The 27,698-nt window shown below is 35.9% G+C and overlaps 1 protein-coding gene across 11 annotated transcripts in view; it reads right to left on the minus strand.

Moving 5' to 3' along the window:
• Positions 1-98: 98 nt before the first annotated feature.
• Positions 99-27,698, minus strand: part of LOC107094760 (voltage-dependent L-type calcium channel subunit alpha-1D-like) — a 91,271-nt gene continuing 63,671 nt past the window's right edge. For 5 of the 11 annotated variants that reach the window (XM_015390579.1, XM_015390574.1, XM_015390571.1 and 2 more), the window contains 18 exons: positions 22,640-22,672; positions 21,671-21,799; positions 21,516-21,581; positions 21,188-21,279; positions 20,940-21,099; positions 18,766-18,893; positions 18,543-18,639; positions 18,333-18,435; positions 17,704-17,805; positions 15,512-15,645; positions 14,139-14,255; positions 11,655-12,043; positions 10,034-10,060; positions 7,268-7,396; positions 6,998-7,137; positions 5,983-6,089; positions 5,502-5,819; positions 99-4,522 (listed from right to left, as the gene is read on the minus strand). In XM_015390579.1, the coding sequence (XP_015246065.1) occupies positions 4,217-4,522; positions 5,502-5,819; positions 5,983-6,089; positions 6,998-7,137; positions 7,268-7,396; positions 10,034-10,060; positions 11,655-12,043; positions 14,139-14,255; positions 15,512-15,645; positions 17,704-17,805; positions 18,333-18,435; positions 18,543-18,639; positions 18,766-18,893; positions 20,940-21,099; positions 21,188-21,279; positions 21,516-21,581; positions 21,671-21,799; positions 22,640-22,672 (2,577 nt within the window). In that variant the 3' untranslated portion in view covers positions 99-4,216. The remainder of the gene's footprint in view (positions 4,523-5,501; positions 5,820-5,982; positions 6,090-6,997; positions 7,138-7,267; positions 7,397-10,033; positions 10,061-11,654; positions 12,044-14,138; positions 14,256-15,511; positions 15,646-17,703; positions 17,806-18,332; positions 18,436-18,542; positions 18,640-18,765; positions 18,894-20,939; positions 21,100-21,187; positions 21,280-21,515; positions 21,582-21,670; positions 21,800-22,639; positions 22,673-27,698) is intronic. The other 6 variants (XM_015390582.1, XM_015390581.1, XM_015390576.1 and 3 more) reach the window with 2 other exon arrangements.

Here is a 27,698-nt window from a genome sequence, read left to right on the forward strand (position 1 = left end):
TGTGGAAATGGATGTTTTCAAAAATGTGTAATATGGACACATACTGATTTAGAGTTTGTAATTCAAAATAAATATGAACATTAGTTCAGCATAAATTTATTTAATGATGATAGAAAAAAATATCAAATGAAGTCAAGGCCAAAAAAGAAAACATACAAAAAATGTATTTATACAAAATCTATAGGGATTATATATATATTAAAGCATTTGCTACTGAGAGAAATGATGTTGCACCGAAGAAAAAAAACAACATAAAACATTGGGGGAAATGTCAAGACTTTCAAGTAGAGAACATTACTATGGGTCATCCCATATGTTTGTACATATTTTACAGCATCTTCTATTTTAATACAGATTTCTGAACATTAATAGTTGTTATAGTAATAATAATAATAGTAACAAGATGAAGAAAAGCTAACAAAAAAGTTTCTATGAATATGTGTTTCTCTGTAAACTGGTAGTTTGTGGTTTATTTTTTTTTTCCAAACCTGCAAAACAGAGGAACAGTGCACCTTGAAAATATTTTGTTATGCTCTTCATTCCCAGCATTTTGAGGTGGGGTGTAAATGACAGATACAGTTTCCACTAAACCATACACATGGTCACAAAAAGTACAAAAATCTTCTCACCTTATTACACAAATCCGTTTAGAAAAAGAAAAAGCACTATACATGTACTTGTGCAAAGACAAACAGCTATGTGCTAATATTTAAATACCATTGGTATAGACTAAACCAAATTATTATCTTTTCTCAGGAATTCCCTGACATGAGGTAAAAGTAAGTTTTCTTTATCTTTAGTTTCAAAACAACATTTCAAAAGTCTTTACAAAATAATGCATATTTTCAGTTCATTAGTTCTGCAATTGCTACAAATAGTATAATGTGCCTTTTATGTGCATTGGTCCTTTTGGCCATAAACAAAAAGGACTAGAACACATTTTGTTTGAAACTCACAAACAATTCAAAGAGCCCTTTCAATGTGCACACAAAGTGGAAAACCTCAACGTTCAGGACAGAATCAAGCATTCAGATTGAGAGTGCACCAACCAACGAATCAAACGCCCATGAGCAACAGATCATAGCAACCTTGAACAGCATTTGAAGAAAGTTTATCTCTCTATTGTCATATTTAATAGAGACACTAGTTTATTTAGTCCAGTATGTGCTGGGCGGATGGTAACTGATGATACATAAACAAAATTGAGCAATTACAAGAAAAAGAATAGCTTGTTGAAAGTCTCCACACTGTGCAGATATTCTGACGTAATGATATATGATCACAGTTGCCTAACGAAGTATAAACTGTATGCAAGAAACCAGGTGGGTTAAGAGAGAAAGGGACATGGACGGGGTTCTATTGCTTTGCACCTCCCAGCCTATCTGACACCAGTACACCCCCTGCTGTTCAACATAGGGAATAAGTTGCAATGTCCTTTGGATGACAGCCACATAACCTCAAACACCATGGCGCCTTATAATCGTATAAATTTACACTGCCATTTGTCACTTTAAAACAACAAACTTCATGAATATTATAAGGATTGTATGAAACAGAGCAACACAAATTAGTGAACAACAGTGAAGTGGGATTTTTTTTCACATGACTCGTACATAAAAACCCCAAATGTTCAACTAACTAGTCCCTTTTACTTTGATGCCCCTGGAAGAAATCTAGTACAACCTATAGCTTTAAGCGGTCACGCATCCATAGAAAATAAAAAGTATCTGTGTTTTATTTAGTTTCAGTTCTTCCCTGAAGGGTTTAGAGGGTTGTTAAAAAACATTGGTGAACAAGCAACACCAGGAAGACCAAGATGCATGTTGTGGCTTTCTCTATGTTAAGTAGAGGTCAATCCTCAGCTGCCCTGCCTTTATTCTGCCTCAGCTGCTCCACATTTCATTTGATTAGCTCTTTTGGTTTGTTTTTTCATTCACCAATCCTGTGTTAGGGTTTGAAATCGGTGGGCTTCATTAAGGATTGTAGGATTCATTATACTGTACCACCTATTACTCTTCTATTACTCTTCTCCATGCAGTTTTTTTTGTTTGTTTTCTTTCTGCAAATGTTATGTTTTATCAAATATAAACCATCAGAATTCTCATCCCAAGTCCCTGTGAGCAGTGTGATCCAACTGACAAACCTTGACACAGAGCATTAATAAGATAAACAGCCAAGAGGCCCATTGTAAGATAAGCTACATGAAATCCACAGGTTTAGTGGGGGAACCTGTCAAAAATAACACAGCAAATCAAAACTTTATTGAAGAATGACAAAAAAAAAATGAAGGCATTATTCAAAGACAACCATTACAAGTACTGTTTTCTGTTCTGAGCTTTGAAAGTGTACATGTGTGGGTTGGGGTCAGGCTGCTTTTCTGCATCAACGGCAGATCGACTTGTTAAAGCTGATCAGAAGATGCTAGACAATTTTAGATATTAGAAAATCAGTTAGGGGCAGCAGAAACTTAAAGGAATGCATCCCAAGCTTGTATTCAGAGCTGCAATGGAATGGAAAGCATATCCATGATAGGATGGCCCACTCAAAGTACAGATTTAAATTCAGCTACGAGTTTGGGGAAATGCCTGAAAGTTAGTGTTCAGATACATTGTAAACATCTAATCCGACTGATCTATTTTGTAAAAAGGTAATAAACAACAGACAAAAATGTAACTCTCCAGGTGGGAATATTTTCAACTACGTTCTGTTTTCATTAAAGTATTAATTCAGGAAACTATACATTACATGCCATACATTTTAGTTTTTTTTTTGGAAAAAATTAAAACTATATAATCATGCTTCAATTTCACAACTATGCGTCATCCTGTTTTGTTTTAATCATATAAAATCCCATAGAAAGTATCAATTTTTTTTTGTCGAAAGGAGTCAGTATGTGGAAACATTCAAAAAGTATGAATATATCTGCAAGACACTCTACATACACAGGGGGTCAGAATGGAGAATGGAGATTTAAACCAATACAATGATGATTCAGGGGTTTGATAGGGTAAAATCCCAGCACGAGCCTCAAAAATATCAGTTTATCCGACTTTTACTTCCTCTAGCAGCAAAAAAAAATGCATTTAATTCAGTGCTGACAAACCATTTGATTCAAAAACCAACAAAAAAGCAGCAATGTTTATGCATGGAAGCATTTCAATTAATGTGCGCACAGCAGGAAATATCCAAATAAATATATTCCTTATATAGCCATTTACCTTAGAATCTTGAGGTTTATCTGCACAAAAAAATCTGCTTATAGAAAAACATATTAGAAGTCATTTGAATATACTGTGCAGGTGTGTCACTTTAGAAGAATTTCTAAAAAATATTTCTTAGGCAAAATAAAGAGTGCATATTAGCAAAAAGAAAAGGCTTTTAAATGTCAGAGTACCTCATTAAAATAATGCAAGTTTTTTTTATATAACATGAGTCACAATGGTTCATATTGCTGATCTTTTAAACGATACATAATTACAAAATATAGTTATCTCTTTACAAAGTGTCTCTTGCTATATTATACAATTTACAGCATATCAACTAGGAAATATTAGTCAGGCTATTCTTCAATGTTTAAAACAACCTGCCTGCTAGTGCATTTACCTCAAATGCTTATGTTTCTTTAAACACATACAACTCAAGTTGAATGATGCTAAAAGTAGGACAGTTAATTCCTGCATAATCTGTTATGACTCGACATTTTAAATTAGCTTCAGCTATCCTAAGACAACCTGCTCAAACAACAAAGGTATTAAGCTCTTTTTTCCCCCCCTATAGACTAAATGAGTAGATATGCCTCACTATGCTTGCATTGAAAACTTGCATGATATGCCGAACCTTAATAAAGTGACTGAGGTAATGACATCATACATCTGATTGTCATCACCCTTTGAGACCCGCCCTGCATAGTGTCTCACACCTTTGCCAGCTCTGGCCTTGTACCTCTCCCTAGCATCAAGTGTCCTGGCGTCCAATTGGCTGCAGGCTGCGTTCCTTCCAGGTGAAGATCTTCAGTAGAGAGTTCCAGTCAACTATTTGCTCTTGCCTCCTCTGCTGGCAGGAGGTGCTTCTATGGTGCTTCTTCCTTCTGTATGCCTTTTCTGCTCTGTGTAAAAGGCACTTCTTTTGGTTTGAGCCAACAGATGCAATTCTGATTTTAGAATTTATATGTTCACTGTTGTGTGCGGTCAGATCTGTCAATCCCTTCCAGCTGATGCTATAAAGTCGTAATGCAGATCATCTCATCTGCCAGATCCTCCTCATAAGGAACTCTAGGTTCTGTCTCTGGCTCCTCATCACTGTAACTGGCTCCTGTGTCTGGCAGCTCGTAGTCCCTGGGGGTCAGAAGAGGAAACACGTTGACCCCATTAATGCCAGGAGCGATCCCTTCGCTCAGCAGGTGGCTGGCTGCACTCTCCATCTCGTCTATTGTCATCTCACATGCATCTGCTATTTCATGCTTCGTGGCAGCGACAAATTTGGGATCCTTGGCATATCTTCCAAGCCCCTCTGATATCAAAACCTACAGGAAAGAAAAAAGAAAGTAGTTACAGTAGTAGTAGTACTTTATCTTCTTTGAGTAAATGTTAGTTGAACATTAAAATGAAGATGTCTAATTTCACAATTCTATTAAAAATAAAGTGCCTTTCAAACATATTTCTGCTTTGCATATTTCTATATATTACATATCTGCATTTTTACTTTGTCCCAGTTTAAATAAAGAAATTAGTTTATTTATTGGGATTGTATGTAATAGAAAAAAAAAAGAAAAAAAAAACAGTGCTAAACTATCAAGTAAAATTAAAGGACTCATGTTATCTTCATCAAGTACAAGTTGGAAGGAAATAATCTGTGAGCGGTTTGCAAGTCTACCAACAGCTTCTCAGTTAGATCGACATTCTTGCAAATGAAATATTCTAACAAAATATGCTAATAAAAATGTGATTTATCTAAATCCTTCCATTATGGACACAGGCTTTACTGTATTTAAATTCTTGCTGCCATGACAGAAGATGAACTTTTATCCTAGTATCAAGTCTTTACATTTTCTAATGGGCTTCTTTCCAAAATTAAGATGTATTTTAGCTTAATCTAACCTTCGAGAGAATAGTCAAAAGAGCCAACCCAAGGTTAGGTTTCGTTAATGTAAGGTGCCATGTTTGTTTTAAGTAACACAAGGTATTTTCGTGTGGAATTACAGTACAACTTGGGTCACTCCACAAAGTAGTCCTGTAAACACATTCACCCACCTGAGCTGTGGATCTTTGCAGCTCCTTGAGTGTTACCAATTAGGACAGGTGATTTTATAAGATCTTAAAACAGGTATGTAAGAGCAAAGGGGGCTGGATAAAAACATATTCTACACTTTTTAGATTTCTATTTAGAAGAAATTTTAAAAACTAGGTATAACTTTCTTTCCATTTCAGACTTATGCTACTCTTTGTCGGTCTATCACATTAAATCTTGATACAGGACTAGAACTGAAAGAGCTTTAAACTGACCGCTTCAACAAGGCTGGTTGCACTGCCTCTCTTCTGGTGGTACTGGTTGTGGTACTCCAGGGGCACCTGCAGGTGGATGGGTGAGTATGTCCTTTGAGAAAACTCTGGATCATCTGTGTACCAGGAGCTTTTGCGCACAGAGACATGGCTGCCAGAAATGCTATCCCTGCGTGGACGATCCACACGGATCAGGGGGGTGTAGTATGGTGATTCGTCTTTACTGGCTGGGGTGGCGGGTGGTGTGGCCCAGGAACGAGTGGAGCGGGTGGGGGAGAGGCAGTGGGCTCTGCTGGAGTCCAGCCCTGCTACAGCCATAACCTGAGCAGTGAAGAAATGAGACATTTTGACTTTAGCTGGATGCAGAGTGCAGAAAGGAAACATCACTTTTCATGTCCAAGAAAATGAAATCTTTTCAGTTATCTTGAAAGATTTCATCAGAATTAAGATTCAATTGTTGTGATTGTGTGAAGACATAAATTACCTGATGCTGCATAAGGTGCAGTGGTAGAGCAGTACGCTGATGTGGAAGCTCATCCTGGCTACTTTGTCTGCGCAAACACTCAAAGTTAAAGGAAGACCTTCTGTGACCTGAAAGAGGCGAATGTGAACCAGTGAGACATTAAATTAAAATCTATATTAATAACATAATATCATCCAAAGGCGAACCTTGCTTATTCAGTTTTTTCTAGTTTTAGCTACAAATGAAAAATCAGACATAAAAATCTCAATAAAAAGCATATTATGTTGTCTATACTTGTATACCCTGATACAAGGTATGCTTTTCCATAACGAATTAAAAGATCAACTATTTTTAAGTACAGATAAAAATAATTTCAGTGATTCAATAGTTTATTTTCTTGGTAATTGTGCTGCAGCATGTTATGAATGGACTTTAACTAATCATTCTTTGCAATACTAACAAGCAAATACTAACAAGTAATTTATCATGTAATTCATTATTTAAAATATGCAATCAAGCATTATTTATCATTAGTAGGAAAGTGTGGCCTAGTGGTTACGGCACTGTGCTTGGAATCCAAAGGTTCTGAGTTCAAGTCCTACTTGCATGGACTGACACTCTGGGTCCCTGAGCAAGACCCTTAACCCCACACTGCTCCCTCTGTGCTGCACAATGGCAGCCCACTGCTCCCAAAGTGGATGGCTTAAATGCAGACAGTGAATTTCTCCAATCTGAGATAATTAAGGTTTAATTATTATTTCTATTTGTCTTTATATATATAGCTCAAGTTGTGGTAGTTATAAACATGAAAAAACTTAACAACAGGTCTACTTTTTTAAACAACTTGCATACTGTTGGATCGAAACTTGTTCAGAAGTCCTAACTTTTCCTTTGCATTGTGAGGTACAATTTGTTTTCCTCTCTCATAATTTCCCACAAATAAAAAAATATACAAAGGTGTTTTTTGGTTAGAACCGGTGTAAAAATGTTTTTATTGCACCGTTAGTTTTGGTTATAGATAAGTACATTGCTGTACCTTGAGGTGTGGCAGGAAGCAGTCTTCTCTTTGGAGATCTTCGAGAGTCCCGATAGAGAGGCTGCTCATCATCATCATAGTAACTGTCAGGGTGATGGTAGCCTTTAGGAGTTTCATACTCCGTGTCAGAGGTCTGATACCTGCAGGTCAGAGGCTCATTGCTCAAACAGCAGCCAGAAAATCTCTCAAATATGTGCAACTAAATAAAAGGTAAACACGCTGAAGCTTTGTAAATAATATCGTAAGCATTAGACAGTAAAGAAGTAATACCTGTCCCCTGAAAGCATACTATCCTCTTCATAAAACTCCTCTCCACTGTAGTATTCCCCAGAGAAGCGGTCCTCATCAATCTCCTCTTCCCTGCGGATGATGGGGTGACGGCCATCGCCTCTCTGGGACCTTAGGGACAATCAGGCAAAACGGTTACTCTAGCTGCATTGCAACGCAGACAGAAGCCTAGGGGGCAGCAAAGCTGGAGACAATCCATATCTACCACAAGGAAATATCTCAAGAAACTGAGCAACATACATTTTTGTCTAGTATTGAATTAAGCAAAATGTATTTTATTTTTATATCAGTGTGGACCAGTTCAGTGTCTTAAAGAGTTTTAGTAATTAATAAAGGATCTTTCAAAATGTTTTAACAAGTATACAACAAATACACACAGAAATGTGTGTGAGAACGATAATTTTTTTTACCCTTTTTTTTAAACCCTATTTAATTGTGGACGTGACTATGATCTTATGAAGATACGTATGTGATGCTGACTACTAATTGACAAATGTCTTGTATCAAAACATGTTGAACATAAATAAATCATAAAAGAAAATGTATCATAAAACCAAAAAAAAAACCCACATTGTTTGCTTTAGGGAACAATCCAAGTTGTTAAGATATTTTTTTTGTACTGTCTCAAACTTGATCTGTGGCTTGTATAGGCTGACATTGACTTCTTGACGTCTTAGGCAATTTCTCTGATAACTGTGGAGGTTTAACTTGGGCTATTTTAGCTGACTCATAACTCTTTTTATTTTTATGAGGAGCACCAATTGCTTCACTTATGTCAGTGCTCACATGTATAACCTTGGGACTTTCTGACAAACACCTGAATACTGCATGCCAAAAATCACCTTTGCCTGGTATCTCTTTACAAAGTAATATTATGCATGGTTTTGTCCAAATGAGATAAGATTTGTATCATAAAAAAAACCCAAAACACTAGATCCTTGTATTGTTTTGACTTGTATGATTTGAAAAAGGGGTGTTTTTCTTGACAGTTAACAGAAATAATTATTATTTCCATGCTAACTAGTAACTCTTTGTCATATTATCATTTATTTTATTTCTAATAAGCATTAACTAATCAAATACATACTGTATTTCTGAGAAGCTGTTAAATGTTTTACACAATTTCAAAGCAACTATTAGGTATCCGATACACATGTGGACAAAATTGTTGGTAGCCCTCGTTTAATAAATGAAAAACCCACAATGTCACAGAAATAACTTGAATAATAACTTGAGGCCTGTTTCATGAGTTTATTATTTTATATCATTCTGTTAAAGCATTGTTGAAAAGCCTCTCTGACTTTCATTTGTTATTTTCATCTAATTTAATTTATTATCACTTTTGTCAGATTCCATTAGTTCTGTGATCATTTTGGATTTTTCTTGTATCAAAAGACAGGTACCGGTACCAACAATTTTTTTCCATGTGTGTATTCCAGTTGTACTACACATCCGTTAAAAGTAAAAACGTAAAAAAACTACACTCAAGAAAATATTTTTTAAAATATCTCAAAGGAAAAGTCTGGTCATATATAGAATTCAAACTTCTGAAAGTACTTCAAATATGAAATTATTACATACTATTCAATAAATAATAAGTGCTTTTAATTAAGAGTAATTTAATTTGATTGTGCTTTACCTGAGACATCCATGTTTATCAAAGAACACTACCTGCCGGTTTGTGACGTCACGGTGCGGTATCGGCTGTTGAGCAAGTCCAAGTGCTCTATCTGTTTTTTTCACAACGCTATTATCCAAGTCATCTTGAAAACATTTTTCTTCGAAATTTTGGCTATATATTATGTGTTTTTTCTCTGGCCAGAAGTTCGATGGCAAATCCTCCCTCTTCAAGTTGGCAATCCAACACCGAACCTATCCTTGGTGGATCTTGAGTCGGAAAGGTAAAATAACAAATTTTTTTCACTTTTACCCGATGTATTACAACATCCAACAGCCATGCACGTGGGCATTGTCAGTTTAACTATAGCTCTCACAAATTTCAATGGTGAAGTCCTCTCAAAATCTTAAATAATTGTCGATTTCAGATGTGTCTAGTAGTTCCATTGATTATGCTTGTAAAGCAGGAAGAATGGCGCTAGGCTTACCGCACCATGATGTCACTGCCGGAAGATGTCAGGAGTGAGGTGTTACTATATTTGGGCAAAAATGGCCGCCCCCGGACTCAGTGATCGTGACAAAAATTATTGTTTGTATTTTTTTACTGATTAACGCTATATTCATTAAATCACCACAAACGTATTCGTTTTAGGTATAGATAATGATCCATTGATTATTCCTTGCTGACCAGACTTTTGCGTTAATGATTTTCTGAATGCTTAATTCAAATTTTTGTAAAACTCAGGACAGAATGACACATTTTTTAATCTTACAAGCAATTTTAAATTCACTCATTTAAGCTCTAAATGCAAAATCAAATGATAAAGCAGACATATAAATCAATGAGGTTGCCATATACATCTATTTTTAATCTTTTCCAAAAATAAGTAAATTACAAGACTTGGGAAATGTTGGTCTTTAGGAAAACGTCTATGTTGTCCCTTTATACTTACTGCCTATTGATGTATAGCACTGACACAAGTGCTTCTTAACAGAAAAGACAAAAACTAGCATAATTTACGGGGATTTTTGGATTCAGTAACAATCATGTCAACCATGTAAACATGAGACAAAAACAGCCCTTATTGCCTTTAAAATATAAAGCTGAAACCAAACCTAATGAAAACATACCTAACATATGTCTCATAGTAGCGCCTTCTGTCCAAGAGAGCAAAGGGATGATTGAGAGAAAGCATTTTAGTCAGAAAGGAGAAAGGTAGAACACAGAAAAAGGGAGGAGGAGGACAGTCATCTAGATCTCATGCAGTATATCAACCATATACAGCATTCCCACACATATATATATATATATAAGGGGAACAGTACATGCTTCTATACTCTAGGGAAGTTCAGAATTTGAAAACACAACTAAGGATAAATCAATTAGCTAAGTTTTATCATAAGATCAACCTGAATTTGAAAAAGCAACTAAAAGCAAGAATGTTGTCCGAGAAGGCAGTATGCCTTTAATTCTTTTTTGTAGAGCTGCAGAATCAGAATGTCTTTTTTAGTACAATGAAAACAATTAGGTTTTATGTAAACACACACACATTCTCATCTTGCTACATGTGAGGACTGTGTGGCTCCCATTAAAAGAAAAGGTGTATGATTTGGCTTTTTTTAAATATTATTCTGTCAGTAGGAGTTAATTCTGGAAATTAACGTGGTCAACCTTGTTGTTTTACTGCTTTTGGGTTAACAAAATAAACCACATTAGGCACAATTATCAGCAATTGTCCTCACTTTAAAGATATCAGTTTTTACACAAAAAAATTAAATTTCTTGAGTTACAGATATCAATCAAACAACAGCATAAATACTGGCATTGGTAGCATAAATACTAACAATCTCAAAGTATTTTGTTGGAGTATGTCGAAAGTTTCAGAGAGGAATAGTGGAAAAGTGTCTAAAGAAGAAAACATGACCAAAATTTATCTTGAACCACTCAAGTTTTATCATAACTTTTGCAATGAAAGCGGAAATCTTCTTCTGAGGTTTTTGCTTTTATATCTACACGTTTATCGTATTGTTTTCCATATCTGTTACATATCATGAATAAGAATAAAACTGTGTCTTAGTGAAAAGAAGAAAGAGATTTTGGTAAGTTCTAATTTACAAATTTGTATCTTAAAGTAACACTATGTAACTTCATTCCCAAGCATTAGCTTACCGTAATTTAAAAAATATTGAATTATTCTTCAGGGTGATATACATGATGTGATGTTTATCAACGCTCAATAAAAGCTTTACTTCTCAAAAAATCAACTTTTGTAACTTAAGATCTATCTTCGAATGACCATGTGACCCAGAGCGCCACTTTACAGCACACTTAGCCCCTCTTAAAAATGTGATCTAACGAAGCTAAATATTGTTGTTAGGGTACAAAACAGGTATGACACTTCTCTGATCAGAGACATTTTTTTTTTTTTTCTTATGTAGGATATAATTTAGAGGGACGAATGTGGCCTTGTTTTTACAAGCAACTCCATGACTTCCTAATTTGTTGGTCCAAAGGGTTCTGATATAAGATTCCAAAGCACAGAGAACTGTCTAATTTTATCATAGTGCAACATTGCCAGTTGCTTTTAGAGACACTAAACCTGGAAGTTAAAGGTGGCTAAAAATCTGAAACTTTCGATCTGAAATAATATCTACAGAGGATAAAAAAAGGGCATGACATTGGGAATCAAACACAAAATAAACTAATATTTCATGCTTTAATTTAGCTTAGTGTAAAAAAGAAAAGGTCTACCTTTGACCCTGGGGTGTCCGTGGCTTGTTATAGTCATAATAGGAGGTACGTAAACCTGGGTAACCATTAGGAGGTGTACGTTCATAGTAGATATGGTGTCCTCCATTGGGCATACTGGACATGTTGGCATTGTTCAAGTTGATGTTGGTGGATTTAGGAGATTTGCCATAGGAGTTATGGTGGCGGTGGTGATGGTGGTGGTGGTGATGATGGTGGTTGGGATGGGCCATTGCATTAGCCCGAGATAAACGCCCCACTGGTTGCTCCATGTGAGCATAGTGAGGAGGAGGCTGCACCTGCAGGGGGCGCTGTGTGGTGTTGGTTTGTTGACCGTTGGCTCGCCGATGGCCACCGTTCATAAGGTGGTTACCAAAGAGGCCACCGTTACGCTGCAAAACAACATTCAAGGCAAAACCAGAGGAGTTGCTTACTCTCTTTAAACAGCTGTATATAAACTCCACAAATGTTTAGTCTGACAACTGGCACTAGTAAAAGTCATGATCGCAAAAGCAGGTTTGAAAGCTGGTTAATGGCATGGTATGTGAGCAAAATGACAGCAGTGTTGAGATTATTAACATCAATGGAGGTAAAACCAGGCATGGGCCAGTAGTGAACATTGGCATTATGATCAGTTCAAGAAAATATACCAGTTTTTACTGAACTACACACAATTTACCTGTGCTTAAACAATCACCACTAAAACTACCTCAGGTTCTGCTATATTACATTACTGTTACATCATTACTACTTTTGGAGATATAAAACATATTATCATAGATTCTAAAAGTTTTTGATTTTGATTAAAAAATACATGTATGATTGAACAGAACACGTGAATGTTTTGGCAAGCTCTGGACATTTTTTATCTTTTACATACATGTTTCTGTTTTACTTTTCTCTAGGGGCAATCATGCTTCTATAAATAAAACGACTGCTGTTTTAGATCAGCATTTTTGCTTGGGTCAATAAACTATTCTATTCAATATCTACAAATCTACCAAGAAGAAGCCTAAAATTTGAATTAAATCTAAAATGTAAAGACAATGTTAAATAGAAACCAAGTATATTTAAAAATAATACACTTTAAATTAATTTACTTTCTGAAATTAATATGATGCCGTTTTTGCCATTTTAAACCCAACTCTAGGACCATGAAAAAGAGATGGCTTGTTAATTGGATGGACATACATAACGCTCTATTAAGCACAAAGACCCCAAATCTCTTCACACTACTCCTAAACCTGCCCTGGGGCTGACTGATTCAAGCAGTGCCAACAAGACACAGACAAGAGGTAAGGGGGTGAACTGTCTTGCCCAAGGGCACAACACCAGAGACACATAGAGCGGGGGCCCAAACCAGCAATTCCACAACCCCTACCTCTCAAACCAATGTTTTGGACCTGCTGGGTCAATAGAAAGCCTGACCTAAAACATATTCTGAAACTACTAAATCTAGAACAGAATCAGCATAAGAACAAGGGGAATGTTCTTTCCTTTCATCATGGCGGAGGCTTGTTCCTAGCTTTTGCTTTAAAACAGTCTGACCTTAAGGGAATTTTATCATGTTTTAGAACCAGAAAAACTGGCAATTAAAAACTAAATACAGCATTGTTGGTTTGTTTATTATTTGGATAAAAATAATATATTCTGAGTCTATTGTGAACATCTGAGCAACAAGTTTTCTGATTACAGCTCTTATCACTAGGAGTTTGCTACTGCAGTATATTATAATAGAGATTTTTTTTCTTTTTAATTCATCTTTCTCTAGTTTGCTATTAATGTTTTACAACACTTTTAGATGTGTTTCTCCTGGCTTGTCAAAGTTTTTTACTATATATTTTTTTACATATATTTGTAATTATTGGTCATAAAAATAAATATAACTATAATTAGCTGCAAGCCCTGGCTCAATTTAAAAGGAAACACCCTTTAAAAGAGTGTTTTATGCACCTGGAATATCTGTAATGAACCCCATGTTTTTTTAAACTCTGGAAACTGCTGAGAGGTGTATTTGCCATTTATAAAAAATCAGTAGCAGCCTTAAAGTCCATCTGTTTTAAATTTTAAGTTTTAAACTAACTGCACAGTCTCAGCCTCATATGTGAACTGGTTCTTACATGAAACACTTCACATAATGTCTTATATACGTGTCAGGTATGATATCAGCAAGGGAAGAAGCCAGAGAAGCAATCTTTATTGTTAAATTAACTACTTTACCATGAGGCGTTTTAGCTTGTTAAAATCATAATATAAGTTGATACTGAAAACCTGGCCCATGCCTAGGGAAATGTGGAAAAAAATCATATGAAATTTTAATTGTTAAACTCTGAAAAAGACTCTTTAATTTATAAATATTTGTGTGTACATGTGCATTTTCATGTAATCTGTGCATGTGTAATATGAAAAGAACCCATGAATCATATTAGCATGAAGCTAAATTTTGCATCAAACATTTCCCCCCTCATGCAGGGTTAAATCATTTACCCTATAAATTTCCTCGTCTTCCTCTGGAATAAAGTCTACTAGTTCATCATCCTGTAGGTCACATGATATCGCTCGGCGAATTTCAGGCCCAATATCATGCAGCGTGCGAAGGCCAGCCTGTAATCATGACAACAAAAGGGCTAAGCACTAAGGCTGGGACCTTCATTTTACACCTTAACCATACAGTCACAGCCACCACACATACTAAGCATACACGCACCTTTACCGTGCAACACCTGACATTTACAAAACTGACAGATAAGGTAGATGAAAAACAAGAGACAGACACAAGCGCTTTATGTATATAATTATATATGTATATGTACTTGTAGTATCTCAAGCAAAAACCCAACTCAAACTCAAGTCCCAGACATTTAAACATTCAAGCAAAGTAGTTAGCAGTTTCTTTAAAATATTATCCTTTAGGTTTCCTTTATGTGACCTGGGTGAAAATATTCTGTTGCACCAAATTGTTGTAGTTATTTTTAGTTAATATTTATTTAAAGAGGTTTAGGTTTTGCCAATGTTATATTCAATTTGTTTTAGATTTGACCAAAGCCTAATCATTAATTGTGAATTAGCTCACATTGAAGGTAAAATATCGATAATACAGAACCTACGTTTTTTAAACATCATCAGAAGCTGGCTGCATCGATAAGCTAAAAGCGTAAGTGTTCGGCATATGGCATTATAGTCACGTTTTCTCTGGTCATTACTGCTGATAAGAAGTCAACGTTTAAAACCTGAGAACCTTTGTGCTTTCTTATTTAATAGTGCTGATTTTTAACCCAGCATTGTTTGTTTGAAATGTTTTGCTCTGTGGGATGGCGTGTAATCTAACAGCTGGTGCAGCATACTCCAAGGAAGTGTGGGAAAAAAAAAAGTTCCTTTAGACCTCAACACTATAGGATTAAAGAAAATGTGACTGAGCATAAGATACAGTATATGGAAATATCTGAGGACTATATCAACATAGAAATGTAAGAAAAACAGCCAAAGCTTTGTGAACTATATGAGAAGTGAGTTGTGATGCAGAAAAAGACGGTGATACATGCTTAAAATGAACATGGATAATATTTAAAGACACAGGAAGACCAAAAGCACAAAAAAGAAACATATAAATTACAAAAACAAATTCATACTGTACACCAAGATCATGAACGACCTGCTGGATAATAAATCATAAAAATCATAGACATTAGCATAATTGATGATATCGGAGTGAAATGCACAATAGGACAATTACAGACATGACTAAACTTTTTTGTCACATAATCGTCTTTAATCCTGTTTCCTCCAGACTCATCCACACACCCATCCACACACACACTCATATGCACAGCATCCTCTCACAGAAACACCTGAGCACTCACCTGTAGGGCAATTGCTGTGTTGTTCTGGGAAGGGTGCGCAGCCACCAGGCCTTCCTCTTTACGTTTCTTGAATTTCCTAAAGTAGTCCTGTATCAGGAAGGTGGCATAGAACTTCCCTACGGTTACCTCATCATCTGAGTGAACAGACCACACAAATGCTTCCTGTGTCAGCAGGTCACTACACACAGCACCCTGGGTGTGAAGAGGAGAGGCCTTCCTCCCCACATCCATTTGAAATTGGGTGTTTTTAAAGCTGAATGTCAGTACAGTATTTAACTCTTTCTTTAAGCTGTTTAATTTTGAGCTAATAATCAATCAGCCACTAAAAGCCTTCTTAAAACTCTTAGCGATCAGCAGCTTGTCATAGAGTTGCAAGCTCCTTATGTACTGGACAAAGCTATATGGCATATTCCACTTTAAATAGAATATAACTGAATGCAATAAAACATATCTGTTTTACAAGCATTTCAAACCTCTTTTAGATTATAGTTTAGTAATTACAAGTATTTACACACCTCCCAATAAGGTTACACTGTGCATTCTCTCATAGCATAGGGATCATGTTTGATAATGACATATTAAAAGTACTAGTCCAGCATGTTCGAAGAGGTCAAAGAGATCATTTGTTAGTTTCACTTTGACAAACTTTTGATACTAAATTTAGTGTCTGAATTGTACCAATCATAAGATACTATTTTAAAGATTCAAAGATAAATTGCGCCTGTGTATAGGGCTGAAATGCGCTTTTTAATTTTGGTAATGTAGATTCTTCTACCAAAGATTAAAAAAAAAGCAAATCTTTTCACTTTATTCAAGGGGAAATTTACTCTGACATTGCAAAAAAATAGTGCTTATGCAACCCCTTAGCTTTGTTGAAAGATAAAAAAAATATAAACAACTTTGGAATGCAGGATGGAAGAAAAAAAGACTCCAAACTTAAAAATCAAAAGGTAAGAAATGCATTCTGTATCAACTGACAAATCCTACCAATCATTTCTGACTTTCAGTTAGAATATTGTTACCGACTAAAAATCTCATACCAAAACTTTCTCAGCATAACAATAACGACTGTCCAAGTACCAAAAGCAGTTTTTTAAACCACCATTTGAGACTCATGGTAAAAATGTTATCCTAATGTCAATTAACAATTAAATATTTTTGTGTTTAACTCTTTCTCATGCCTGCTTCACAAATATCAGTAAGGTCGGTGCCCTGGATGAATTCTAAAGCTAGAGGTGGAGGTCATTATGTCACTTTAGTAATTTAAAATTTTTTATATAAATATGTAGTTTTAATGTTTCCAGTTTTTAAGATATTTATTAAATACTCACTTAATCTATTTAATCCAAATGCAGATAAATATTCTACTTTGCCCCATGCAAACATGCAGCTCTATTTGAACATCATACATGTCAGTCTATCTGTGTAACCATCTGTTTTTTTATGATGTATACCTACTAATAAACAGTACTGATATTGCATACTATGCTAAAGGCTGTGCACAGATGTTGTCTGGCATTATTCTATAATTTCTTTGCAGGAGTAAAGTGTGTGTGTGAGGGTGAGCAGAAGAATCATTCTGAAGCAGGGGTCTGAGTCACTTCGAACAAGCACGTCGGGGACAGAGATTGGACAGAGAGGCAACACTAGTTCCATGCCACCACCCTAAAACAGAACTGCTTCAGAATATTCTGAAGTGCTTCAGAGTTTTTGGTTACAGAGATATGTGAGAGGAAAATAAAGCTGTAAAAGCTCAAGCAGTGAGTAAAGACAAGAAATTCAAACAACAGAGGGAGTCAGAGAGGAAGAGACAGCAGAGAGAGGACAGTGATTATTAGTGAGAGAGAGAGAAAGAGAGAGAGAAAACATGCACTTGCACTGTGGTCTATAAGGCCATGCAAGCCCGAAGCCCAGCAGGTATTCAGTGGTCTCCATCAGCATCCAGGGCAGGAGGAGTGTAGACAAGGTACACATATAAAAGACAACTGCTGAGAGGACAATCAGGAGATCTTGAGCAGCACAGATATAAATTGGTTTGTTTTCAACCAGTTTTAACGAAAGAACAGTTGGGATGTATGTTATTGAAAATATGTGAAAAGCATGGCTACACTTTGTGTTCATGTGTGGTATTTCTCTAAATGATATTTGGATGTATGTCTGTTTATTGACAGGGAAGAGTCAGTTCCACTAACCACCAGCAGGAGGCACCACTTGATCCAGCAGCTTCATGCTGGTTCTCTTCCAGATTTTCTTGATGACAGCTCGCAGCTCTTCATTGGCCTGCTCCAGGTTACCTGGATCACAGAGCAACACAGTCCCCTGAGAAACCAGCAACCCAGCAAAAATAATAACAGCTAAAGAATTAAACACAGTATGAACAGCACAGCATTTATTGGCCGTTTTTTTCTTCAACTACAAACTTTATTACTGTGGTAGTCCAACATAAAGTAATGGGAAAAGAGTTGTGGACATCTTTTTTTTTTCATTTAAAATCTAAAAACTGTAGAATCTACATTCTGCCAACCAACAACAAGTTTGTTAAAGTCTCTTTGCCTCATTTATAGTTGTTGGAACTATGAAAAATTTTAGATTTTCTTCCATATTTCTTTGCAAAATAGCTGAATAAACTGAATGATCTGTATCTGCAGATTCTCAGTTGGACTCAGAAAATTATTCTTCCTTTCTCCTCCCCTCTATAGCTATGCACTGGGTAGTACTGCTCTGAAATGAAACTAATGAGACTACATAGACCTGCAAGTAGTTTGTAATAGTAATGTTACAAGGAGAAAGAGGTATAAAAGGATCAATGTTCAGTATATACCTTCAGTTTTTATTTTCAGAGCTGTGCGCACCAGGGCAAACAATGTAGCATTAAACATGACTGTCCCATCACTGTTGAGTGGCATGTTCATGGCTACCAGCCTCTAAAAAGGTAAAGCAGTTACATATTTTTAACATAATAGACAAATAATTTCTGCTTTGTAGTGACTTACAAAGAAAAGATTATTTTTGAATAGAGAAAAAAGGACACCTTGCAGGCCACTCTATGAGGACACAGTTTACCAAAACCAAGAGGGGGCTGGATACGACGAAGCAGAGTCACCACATCTAGATGTTTAATTCTTCCTCTACATAAAAAAAAGAATATTTTCAATAAGTTAAAAATATACTGTAAAGCTACAACATAACAGAATCTAACAACCAGCTGCTATCAAACAAGAAAATTGATTTTTTTTTTAGGAAAAAACACATACTTTGCTTCAGGATCGTACTCTGACCATATCCTTTTAAATTCATCAAGGTGGTGAGGACCAAGAATAGACCAATCACGTGTCAGATAGTCAAAGTTGTCCATAATGACAGCCACAAATAAATTGATGATCTGCAGAAATTGGAAAAAAATAGATAGTTCACCATGTCACAAATCCTAAAAAAAATACTACATAACCTGAGACATTTGATTGTTAGAGTTTATGGTTAGAAATATATCCAAACAATCCCAAAACTGTGAATATACACTCCCAGGTTAAGATCTGGCCAGATTTTTAGTACTGGTAAATTAAAAAGTTTAAAGTTTGTCTTAGTCACGTTTTTGTGACTGTTAAAGGCCTAGTCCCTTAAAGAAACCAGGTAACACCAGGACAAAAAATAGGACAGAATGAGCTGCGTTCCATCCACCTCACAACCTATAAGGACTTTTAAACAGCAAACCGCAAAGGATCCACAAAGGAGTTGTGTCAAACATATTGTCATTTAAGTTAGTTAGTTTTTCCATCATGTCTGTATGTAACTATATACATCATTGGCTCTGCTTTATGCCTGTATACAGCATTTCTGGTTGGAAATTAGGATTCATGTTAAGCAGCAACCTCAATTTTTTCATTAGCATCAAGTGGAGTCTTCAAGACAATCAAAGAGGTGTCCTATTATCACCGCCTTTTCAGTTTGTTATTTGAATATTTATTTATCAATTAACCATATCTGTTAGTTTAGTTCAAATGTGTAAATGGTCCTTTGAGACAAAAGAGTTTTCCACTTCGAAAGCATGATTTCGACTTGAATATCCACAGTTTTGGTAACATTTCACAACCTAATTCTAAGCCTGAATACTGCCTGACTTGAAGGACCAGGGACTCTTTTAGATAGAACTTCACTAAACACACTAAGTAAGCTAAAATGTAAAAGCAACATATGCTCTGGTTTAAACCAAAACAACATATGATATACAAAGTCAATGACATCAGTCTGAAAACAATATGTGAAAATTATGTCTAAATCAAAACAAAATGGAACAGGGGTAAAATATCTCAAGAGTCTACCAAATAATAACACCAATACTCAGAACTATTGTCTTATAACTATTTTCTCACAATTTCTTAGTGCATTAACAACTTTTTGTATAACAGCAATATCGAAACTGGAAGTAGTTCACTCCTACAGCAACATTACTGCCAGATTTAAAGGTCCCATATTATCATATTATTTACATCTACCATATCTACCATTTCATCTACATTTGAAAATGAAAAATATTCAAAATTAGGCCCCCTGGTCATTTGTGCGAGAACATTTCTATCAGATAAGGCAGAGAGCATGTACCAATGATGTCCTTATTCAGCCCTGCACTGAATGAGCCATTTTCGCTTTTGATGCCCCATCCACCAAAAGGCTGCGCCCCCACAAACAGCAACCATGACATGACCGGTCAGAGTTCATTAAGATAGAGGCTAGGATCATGAAATAATACAATAAATGAAGGCTGTAGCTTGAGCAATGGACTGCTACAGACCACTCTGGACAGTTTATTTCCTCCCCTTATGACTTCATAAGGGGAATGTTTTTCAAACAGAGCATTTGGAACACTGATAAGCTTAAAGGTGGAGAAAGGAAATGATAAACGTGAAAGGGTCTTTTTCATTTCTGAATCTCATGCACAGGCTTCAGGACATATAACTGTTACAAATTTATAATGTCATTTTTTCACAATACAGAACCTTTACTAGTTATTCTGATGCATTCATACTCATAAGCAGAAATGTCTCATTTTCAAAATAAAATTTAATTGAAATTTATTATTTATTATTGAAATGTATCCTTAATACAGTCTGTATTAAGGATTGTATTATTTAATAGAGCTGGCTTGTGTTTATAACATGACAACTTGGGACTGAGCTCTGCTTACACTGGAACCATTAGGGCTCTTTAAAGGTGGACAATGAGTTAACTGAAAATGTTCAGGCCAACTTTCTGCTATTTCATGCAGAAAAGATACAGAACTTTTTCTCTCAAGAACTTGGTGACTGCTGTGTGTTTGTGTGTATTCTAGTTATTGTGCCTACAAGTTTTAAATAAAAGTTTGAACAGAATGAAATATCTAAGTTAAATATAATACAAATACGGCACAAACAGTTTGAAAAACCATACTTACCAAGAAAGCACAAAGCATGTAGAAGGTAATGAAATAAACTATAGCAAATCCACTGCCACAAGTCATCTCCTCCCCAGGGTTGTAGTCAGACTCAGGGTCACATAGTTTCCCTGGCATACAGGCCAACATAATATCCTGCCACGCCTCACCTGTGGCACACCTGGAGGGCAGAAAGACAAAGCAGATGCACATCAGTCACCCTAAAGGTTTAAGCAGAGTGACTTTCATAAAGGTTGCGGATAACACACCTAAAAAGGAGAAGCACAGCCTGGGGGAAGGTCTGAAAGTTGTTGTTTCTGTTAATCTGCGTGCCATCAACCATAGCAATCTTTCCAAAAACCTAAAAGTACAAAATGTCATTATCAGTTTAAAAAGAACACTAAATTTAAATCATATAAGGCTATGGTGTTTAAAAAAAGAGTTTATACATGCAAAGGAGAAAAACATGAAAAAAAATAAAGGTCCCCTTTCATTTACACACACACTTGTAGTTTTTGTTGCTCTGTCAGATGAAATTTGAACAAAACTTTTTTTGGATGAACCAACATCAATAATTCTGCAAGGTATCATACCAACCTGCATGCCAATGACGGCATAGATGAAAAACAACATGGCTATCAAAAGAGCAACATACGGCAAGGCCTGAAAACAGGAAAGAAGTGAAACAGGAATGACAGTCAGCTTTTTTTAACTTTTTGCCAGCAATAATTTAATATAACACCTCAGATCACCTGGAAGGACTTAATGAAGGTCCACAGCAATGTTCGAATACCCTCTCCTCTGCTGAGCAGTTTGACCAACCGCATGACTCGAAACAGACGGAAAAAGGTGATGGAGATACGAGCACTATCCTCCGTGTTCTGTAGAAAAGAGTTTTTAAAAGCAAGACATTAGCAATGCATCAAGGTGACACAAGAGTGCCTGACTGTGCTTTGGTGGATGAGCTCAGACCTCCATATCAGTTACATATGAGCTAGCAAAGCAGCACCACACTTTTATATTAATTTGCAAATGACGGAATAAGAGCATTTGTCAGATAGACAGTTTCTGACAGTGTAATGAATTTTGGATGCAGTGTAGCTAGAGCCGATATGTCTCTGCAGGTCTGTCTTCAAAGCACGGTCAGTTTCTCTGTTCCTGTACAGACCTAAAAAGGGAAGTAAGCCAGGAGGCAAGCATGCTGGAAAAAAACCTTGCCATACTGGATGGGACGCATCTATTCAAGCATGGAACCCTCAGTCCAGAGTCACTGCATGCGGAGTCACAGTGGGACCAACCCTAACGGGTCAACCGGGAGGTTTACAGGTCATAGCTGGGTGACCTGATCCCAGAGGCTTATCCATGGGATGCTACCTGCCGCCAGACGGAGGCAGAGACCATGGAGCCTTGTCAAAGTACAAACATGAAGAGCAGCTCAAGGCCACTCCCACTAGACAAGAGACATGTGTCACATTTGAGTGACACACCTTTCTTCGAAATAACTCCAAACATTTAGGAATAATAAAAAGCAAATGTTCTGAGGAGATATGTAGATGAACAAAGAAAGCATATTTGAGAAAAGTAAAGATAATGAAAATGAGAAGATAACTAAAGCTTGAATAAGCAACCAATGAAAGAGGATGATGAAGAGAAGGACGGAGTAACAACAGAAATGCAAATCGAAAAATGGCATGGCCCTAACATGGGGGAAAGCATCTTACCCCCATCTCATCCACCTGAGGAGTCTCCGTTGGCTTTAAAATCAAAGACCCGTATTAATGACTTAGACAGAGCCAGAAGGTCTCACAAATATATGGTTATTGTCACAAAACTTCAGCAAATGTCAGTTAGAAGACGGAGACAGCACAAAGTAAGTACTCTCCTTATATGACAGGACAAACAAGTCTTATATTTTCTCTTGGACAAGGACAGACGTGTATTTCTCTAAAAAAAAACTTTTACTGGCAGGCATTACCTTTATAACAAATTATGGAGATACTTAAAACTCCACAAAACAAGATGTCAGCTTAACATAAACACATATAGTGACAAACAACAATAAAAGACTCATCAACATGTAAGACTGGCACACAACTTTATCACCCCCCCAGTGTAGCAGTTACTGCTCATGGTACTTCATGGATTCAATGGTGAAATGTCTTTGGTGAGATTTTAAAAGAATGTTAATGGAAAGTGCAATAACTTACATAAATGTTGTGAAATGATGATGTAATAAAAAACCCGGATTTGTTCACTTTGCATTCCTTCATAAACCCTGAACATTTCAAATCCTGACAAATGGACTCAAAATATCTTACTAGACACAAAACCATGTAATATGAGCATAGCGCAATAGTAAAGGCCCAATAAACAGCTGAACATAAAAGAATCTGTTTAGAAACAAACACAAATCTAGTAATAAATTTGATAATATATATATATAAAACACTTTGTGGAAAGTTTTGAAATGCATATTGATATTAAGGTTTCCAAAAAGCCAAACTTTCCTAAAATAATTAGAAAACACTGCTTCATCAATGGTTCCACAGGCTTTGAGAAAGTATTTCAATGTTTCTTTAGACTCCAGCTGCTTTTTCTAATCTTTTGTTCTTGAGAGTGTTTTGTGTATTGACTAATCTAATCAGCATGCTGGACATGCTGATTTACATTATATGCTTACATTATATGACAACAATGTAACATTATCTTCAGTTATAACGCTATATTGTCACTACAGGTTATGAAAAGCCAAATTACAGCACTGCAAATGTGTATCTGTAAAATCTTTTGAATAAATTTCAAGGAGTCAGACTCCCATGTTCTGTAAGGTTGAATATCCAGCCAAGGGAGAGAAAGATGAGCTCATAATTATGACCTGGAGATGTACAGCATTTACCTTAGATTCTTCTTACTACTTTTATTCTGAAGTAATACTAAAATAAAACATATAATATCATCACATTACAGTATTTTAATGGTACACATTGGTGTAGCCATTGTTATTTTCCTACAAGATGGTGATTTGAACTTCAGAATTTGCCTTGAGTTGTACTTCAGAAAAAGGAAAATTAACCTTGTCTTTTTTATTGCTGTATAATGTTACTATTTAATTTCAATTACTTAAAAATTACCAAAGAGCAAGACTTTTAGCAAACTTTGATAAGTATTGATCAATGCCACTTCAATTATTTCCAGACATTTTTTAGCATTTTGAAACCCAATCTGGGATGCTGTCAATGGTTCTGGATTTTTGCACAGCACTGCATATCCCTTTACACAACAAAATTCGATATTCACAGTTTTTAACACAGATTTGCACCCAAATATGCATCAGTATATGATGCAGATTGCATTATGAGATAGCAGACACTATTCAAGGTTGACAACACTAATCCCTCTGTAGCAGTGTGGATGAAATGAAATCTTAAAAACAAAGAAACTTTTGTTAAATACTAAAAAAGATGAATATACTGCTTAGCAATAAAAACAAACAAAAAAACAACAACAAAATACTCCAGACAGATATGGCTTTATTCAAATCCCCCAGCATAACAAACCATCAGCATGACTTGCAGAATTAAGCAGAGATGATTTGAACATAAAATCAACTAAGAATAAGCTTGAGGAGGTTCTTTAGGTAATCCTGGCCACAGCATTAACGGAGCATGCAATTTAGCATCACCAAATTGCTGAGGTTGCACTGCATCCACACAAATGAAACATTCGAATGATTTAGAGCCAGTGGTGACTCAGAGCAAAGCAGCAAACCATGCATACCAGTAGTGCCCTGTAATTAAATTGCCACAGCAGGGCGCTCTCACAGTCTGGTGCAGAGATACAAATAAGCAACACAGGGAGGAGAGAAAAAAAGAAAGGACCAAGAGGAGGCCAGCAACCGAGAAAACACTGGGAGAGACAATTCAGGTGCATCTCATTAAAGAAGAAGATAATCAAAAAGGTATTTGTTTCATTAAATCCATTCAAAAAGTGAGACTAGTATATTAAAAGGATTCATTACACTCACAGTTATATTCTCTCTTTCTCTCAGTTTTGATGAGTATGGCTGATGGCTAATGAAAAACTCAAATGCAGTTTCTAAGACCTTTAATGCACTGCTCCAGTTTTTTTCTAATCCAATCTATTACCGATACCTGGAAAAAGTGTATCTGCTGATACTGAAAAAAGGTATACCTTGCCACCTGAGGACAGGTATTATGCTTCATATAAACATTCTTAATGAAGGGTAACAAATTAACACAACTATATAAGTTAAATGGAGTGCCACAGTTAGCCCATGTCTAACATTTGCATATAGGGTGCCTCAGCCTAGAATCTATCAACATCCAATGCCTTGTTAATCTTCTTCTCTGAAGAATTCTTACTTCACACCACTAAGGTCTCAGTTACCCCTGCTGTTTGTGCACCTTTTTTCTTCAACTGAACTCTTTTCCTTCCACTTAACTTTACATTAATATATCTTGATGCAATACTCAGAGTTAGACAAGCTTTATTGTCATTTTGTATACACAGAGTGTAATTTTGTTACATACAGCTTTTCTGACACTTTGAATAGGCAGCTAATTTAGAAAATCCGTTTTTGGATTAACCTCCTTGGAAAAGGTGTGAAGGACTATCTGCTTAACAACTTTCAAGAAAATACCTGAGTGTTAAGTTTTTCTTTTTTTTTTCAGGTAAAACATTTTCTTAAAAAAAAAACTGCTTTAGCTCAACTTTAAAAAACAAAAAATAGTTGATTTTGAGTCAATTGTACTCCTTTCAGAGAGGGACCATATAAAATAGCATTTCCTGCATTAACAATTTGACCATTTCTATAACGTTGAGCCAACGAATCTTTAGGCATGGGGTTCCTCCTTTAAACTGATTTATAGAAACAAATGCACTTTTTTTGAGGAATTATAGAATTTATTAAAATGCACCTGTAAATAAAAGAGAAGATTGAAAGAGGAGACAGAGACAGTAACTGTTAGATTTCATGCACCTGACTGGAGTCTACACACTTGCGCTACACATGTGCTCCATTCAGAGCTTTAAGAGCTCACTAAAGAGAGACAGAACAAAACACAGTGACAGTCACTCAAAGATACACAAACACAAGATCATCAAAGAACCTCGGTCTCAGCTGGCGTCTACTTCCATTAATTTGAAAAGGCAAAAAAGATATTCATACAGAGCCAATTGTTATTTTTCAATCTCATCTAATAATCGTGAAACTTTGCAGGTCAAAATATGCTAAGACCCTTCATTTAAATTGACTTTAAATTTCAGTTTAACATTTTTCTTGACTAAATCCATTACCAAGAATATAAGCTTTAAGTTTCCGACCAAACTTGAAACTTGAAATATTTATTTTTAGTATATTCCTTAATTTTGTATAGTTATCATAACCTTTAACTCCAGGGCCATTCTGTCTGGAGGGGAAAAAAAACAGAACACTAAAGGGTACAACAAGCAAAACAAAAGGAACAAGCTTAACATGAGTCTATGGAAAACACTGACCGGAAGGGTAGGGACTGAGTGACCGATTGTCATCTGTGAGAGGCGGATATGAAAAGGATTACTGACTATGAGGTGATTGTCTGACCAACCAACATGCAATTAGTGAGTCCATGAAAATTATAAAAGTTTGCTTAACTCATGCCTGGAGAGAAACCAAAAATATGCAAAGTGTAGCAAACGCACAACATATCAGCTGCCATTGTTAAATGGAGCATTCAGTTAAAGACACACATGCAGATTAAACAGAAATCACATTATTAGAAATGAATTTAGAAATAAAGGCCTTTGTATAATCAATCACACTTTGCCGACATTTACACCTCCTCACCGCTACACACATTAACAACTGGAATAAACACTGCAAACATGTTAAACACACATGCATAACACAGAGAATTCTAAAAACTCACAATGATTCATTGTTTTAAATAAAGTTAGTGCTTGTTGACACAGTCATGCAACACATTTAAAAACATCGTTACTCCAGAAAAACAGCACTGCAGCTCATAGGATATGAGACCACCCAGGGATGGAAACAAAGGGTTGAAGTAAATGAAGTTGGAAGGGAATGCTTGATACAGTTAAATTGGAGGGATTTTGTCAAATAGTTATCAGCATTCAGCATCTTGCCAGCAATTAACAGCTTCCTCAATGACTTTAGCAGAAGAATCAGACATTTTTTTCTGGTGAGACAAGTTAGATAACCTTCTGACATAACCACGATGAAGCATAATAACCTTTTTTCTAGCTTTTCAACTTAACATATTTTAATAGTTTGACACTGTTCTTTCTATAAAGATAGAAACTTTCCACAGTAGTGCTAAATGTGCTATTTACCATGGAGTTTACAGCTGCTGGTTTTTTTTTTTCTCTCAGAATCAAGGATCACTTGACCATCTGGGGATAGACTCAATTGATCACGTTCTGTTTTAGCTTACGTAATTAATTAAAATATTAGCAAAGGTTGCCTTTTGTTCAAACAGTGCAGATAGAGCTCCTGCATAGCGTAGTATGAGATTAACTAATGTTCCAATCAAGTCACTACTGAGATAGGTTAATAGTATGGTATGACCTTTGTTGCAGTGATGCATACAAATTCAGTTCTATGAGGAGAAAGTCATATTGTGGTAATATTTGTGAGATGTCATGAGTGCAGTAGAAATAAGTCAGCAAAGCACAAGCCTAGAAAAAAGCAAAACCCATATATTTCTGAGACAGAAATGAGTTTTGCTAGGTTGTTAGGTTGTAAAATGTGTGGATATA

This window comes from Cyprinodon variegatus, unplaced genomic scaffold (genome assembly GCF_000732505.1).
Source record: "Cyprinodon variegatus isolate N-32 unplaced genomic scaffold, C_variegatus-1.0 Scaffold505, whole genome shotgun sequence".
Taxonomy (NCBI): domain Eukaryota; kingdom Metazoa; phylum Chordata; class Actinopteri; order Cyprinodontiformes; family Cyprinodontidae; genus Cyprinodon; species Cyprinodon variegatus.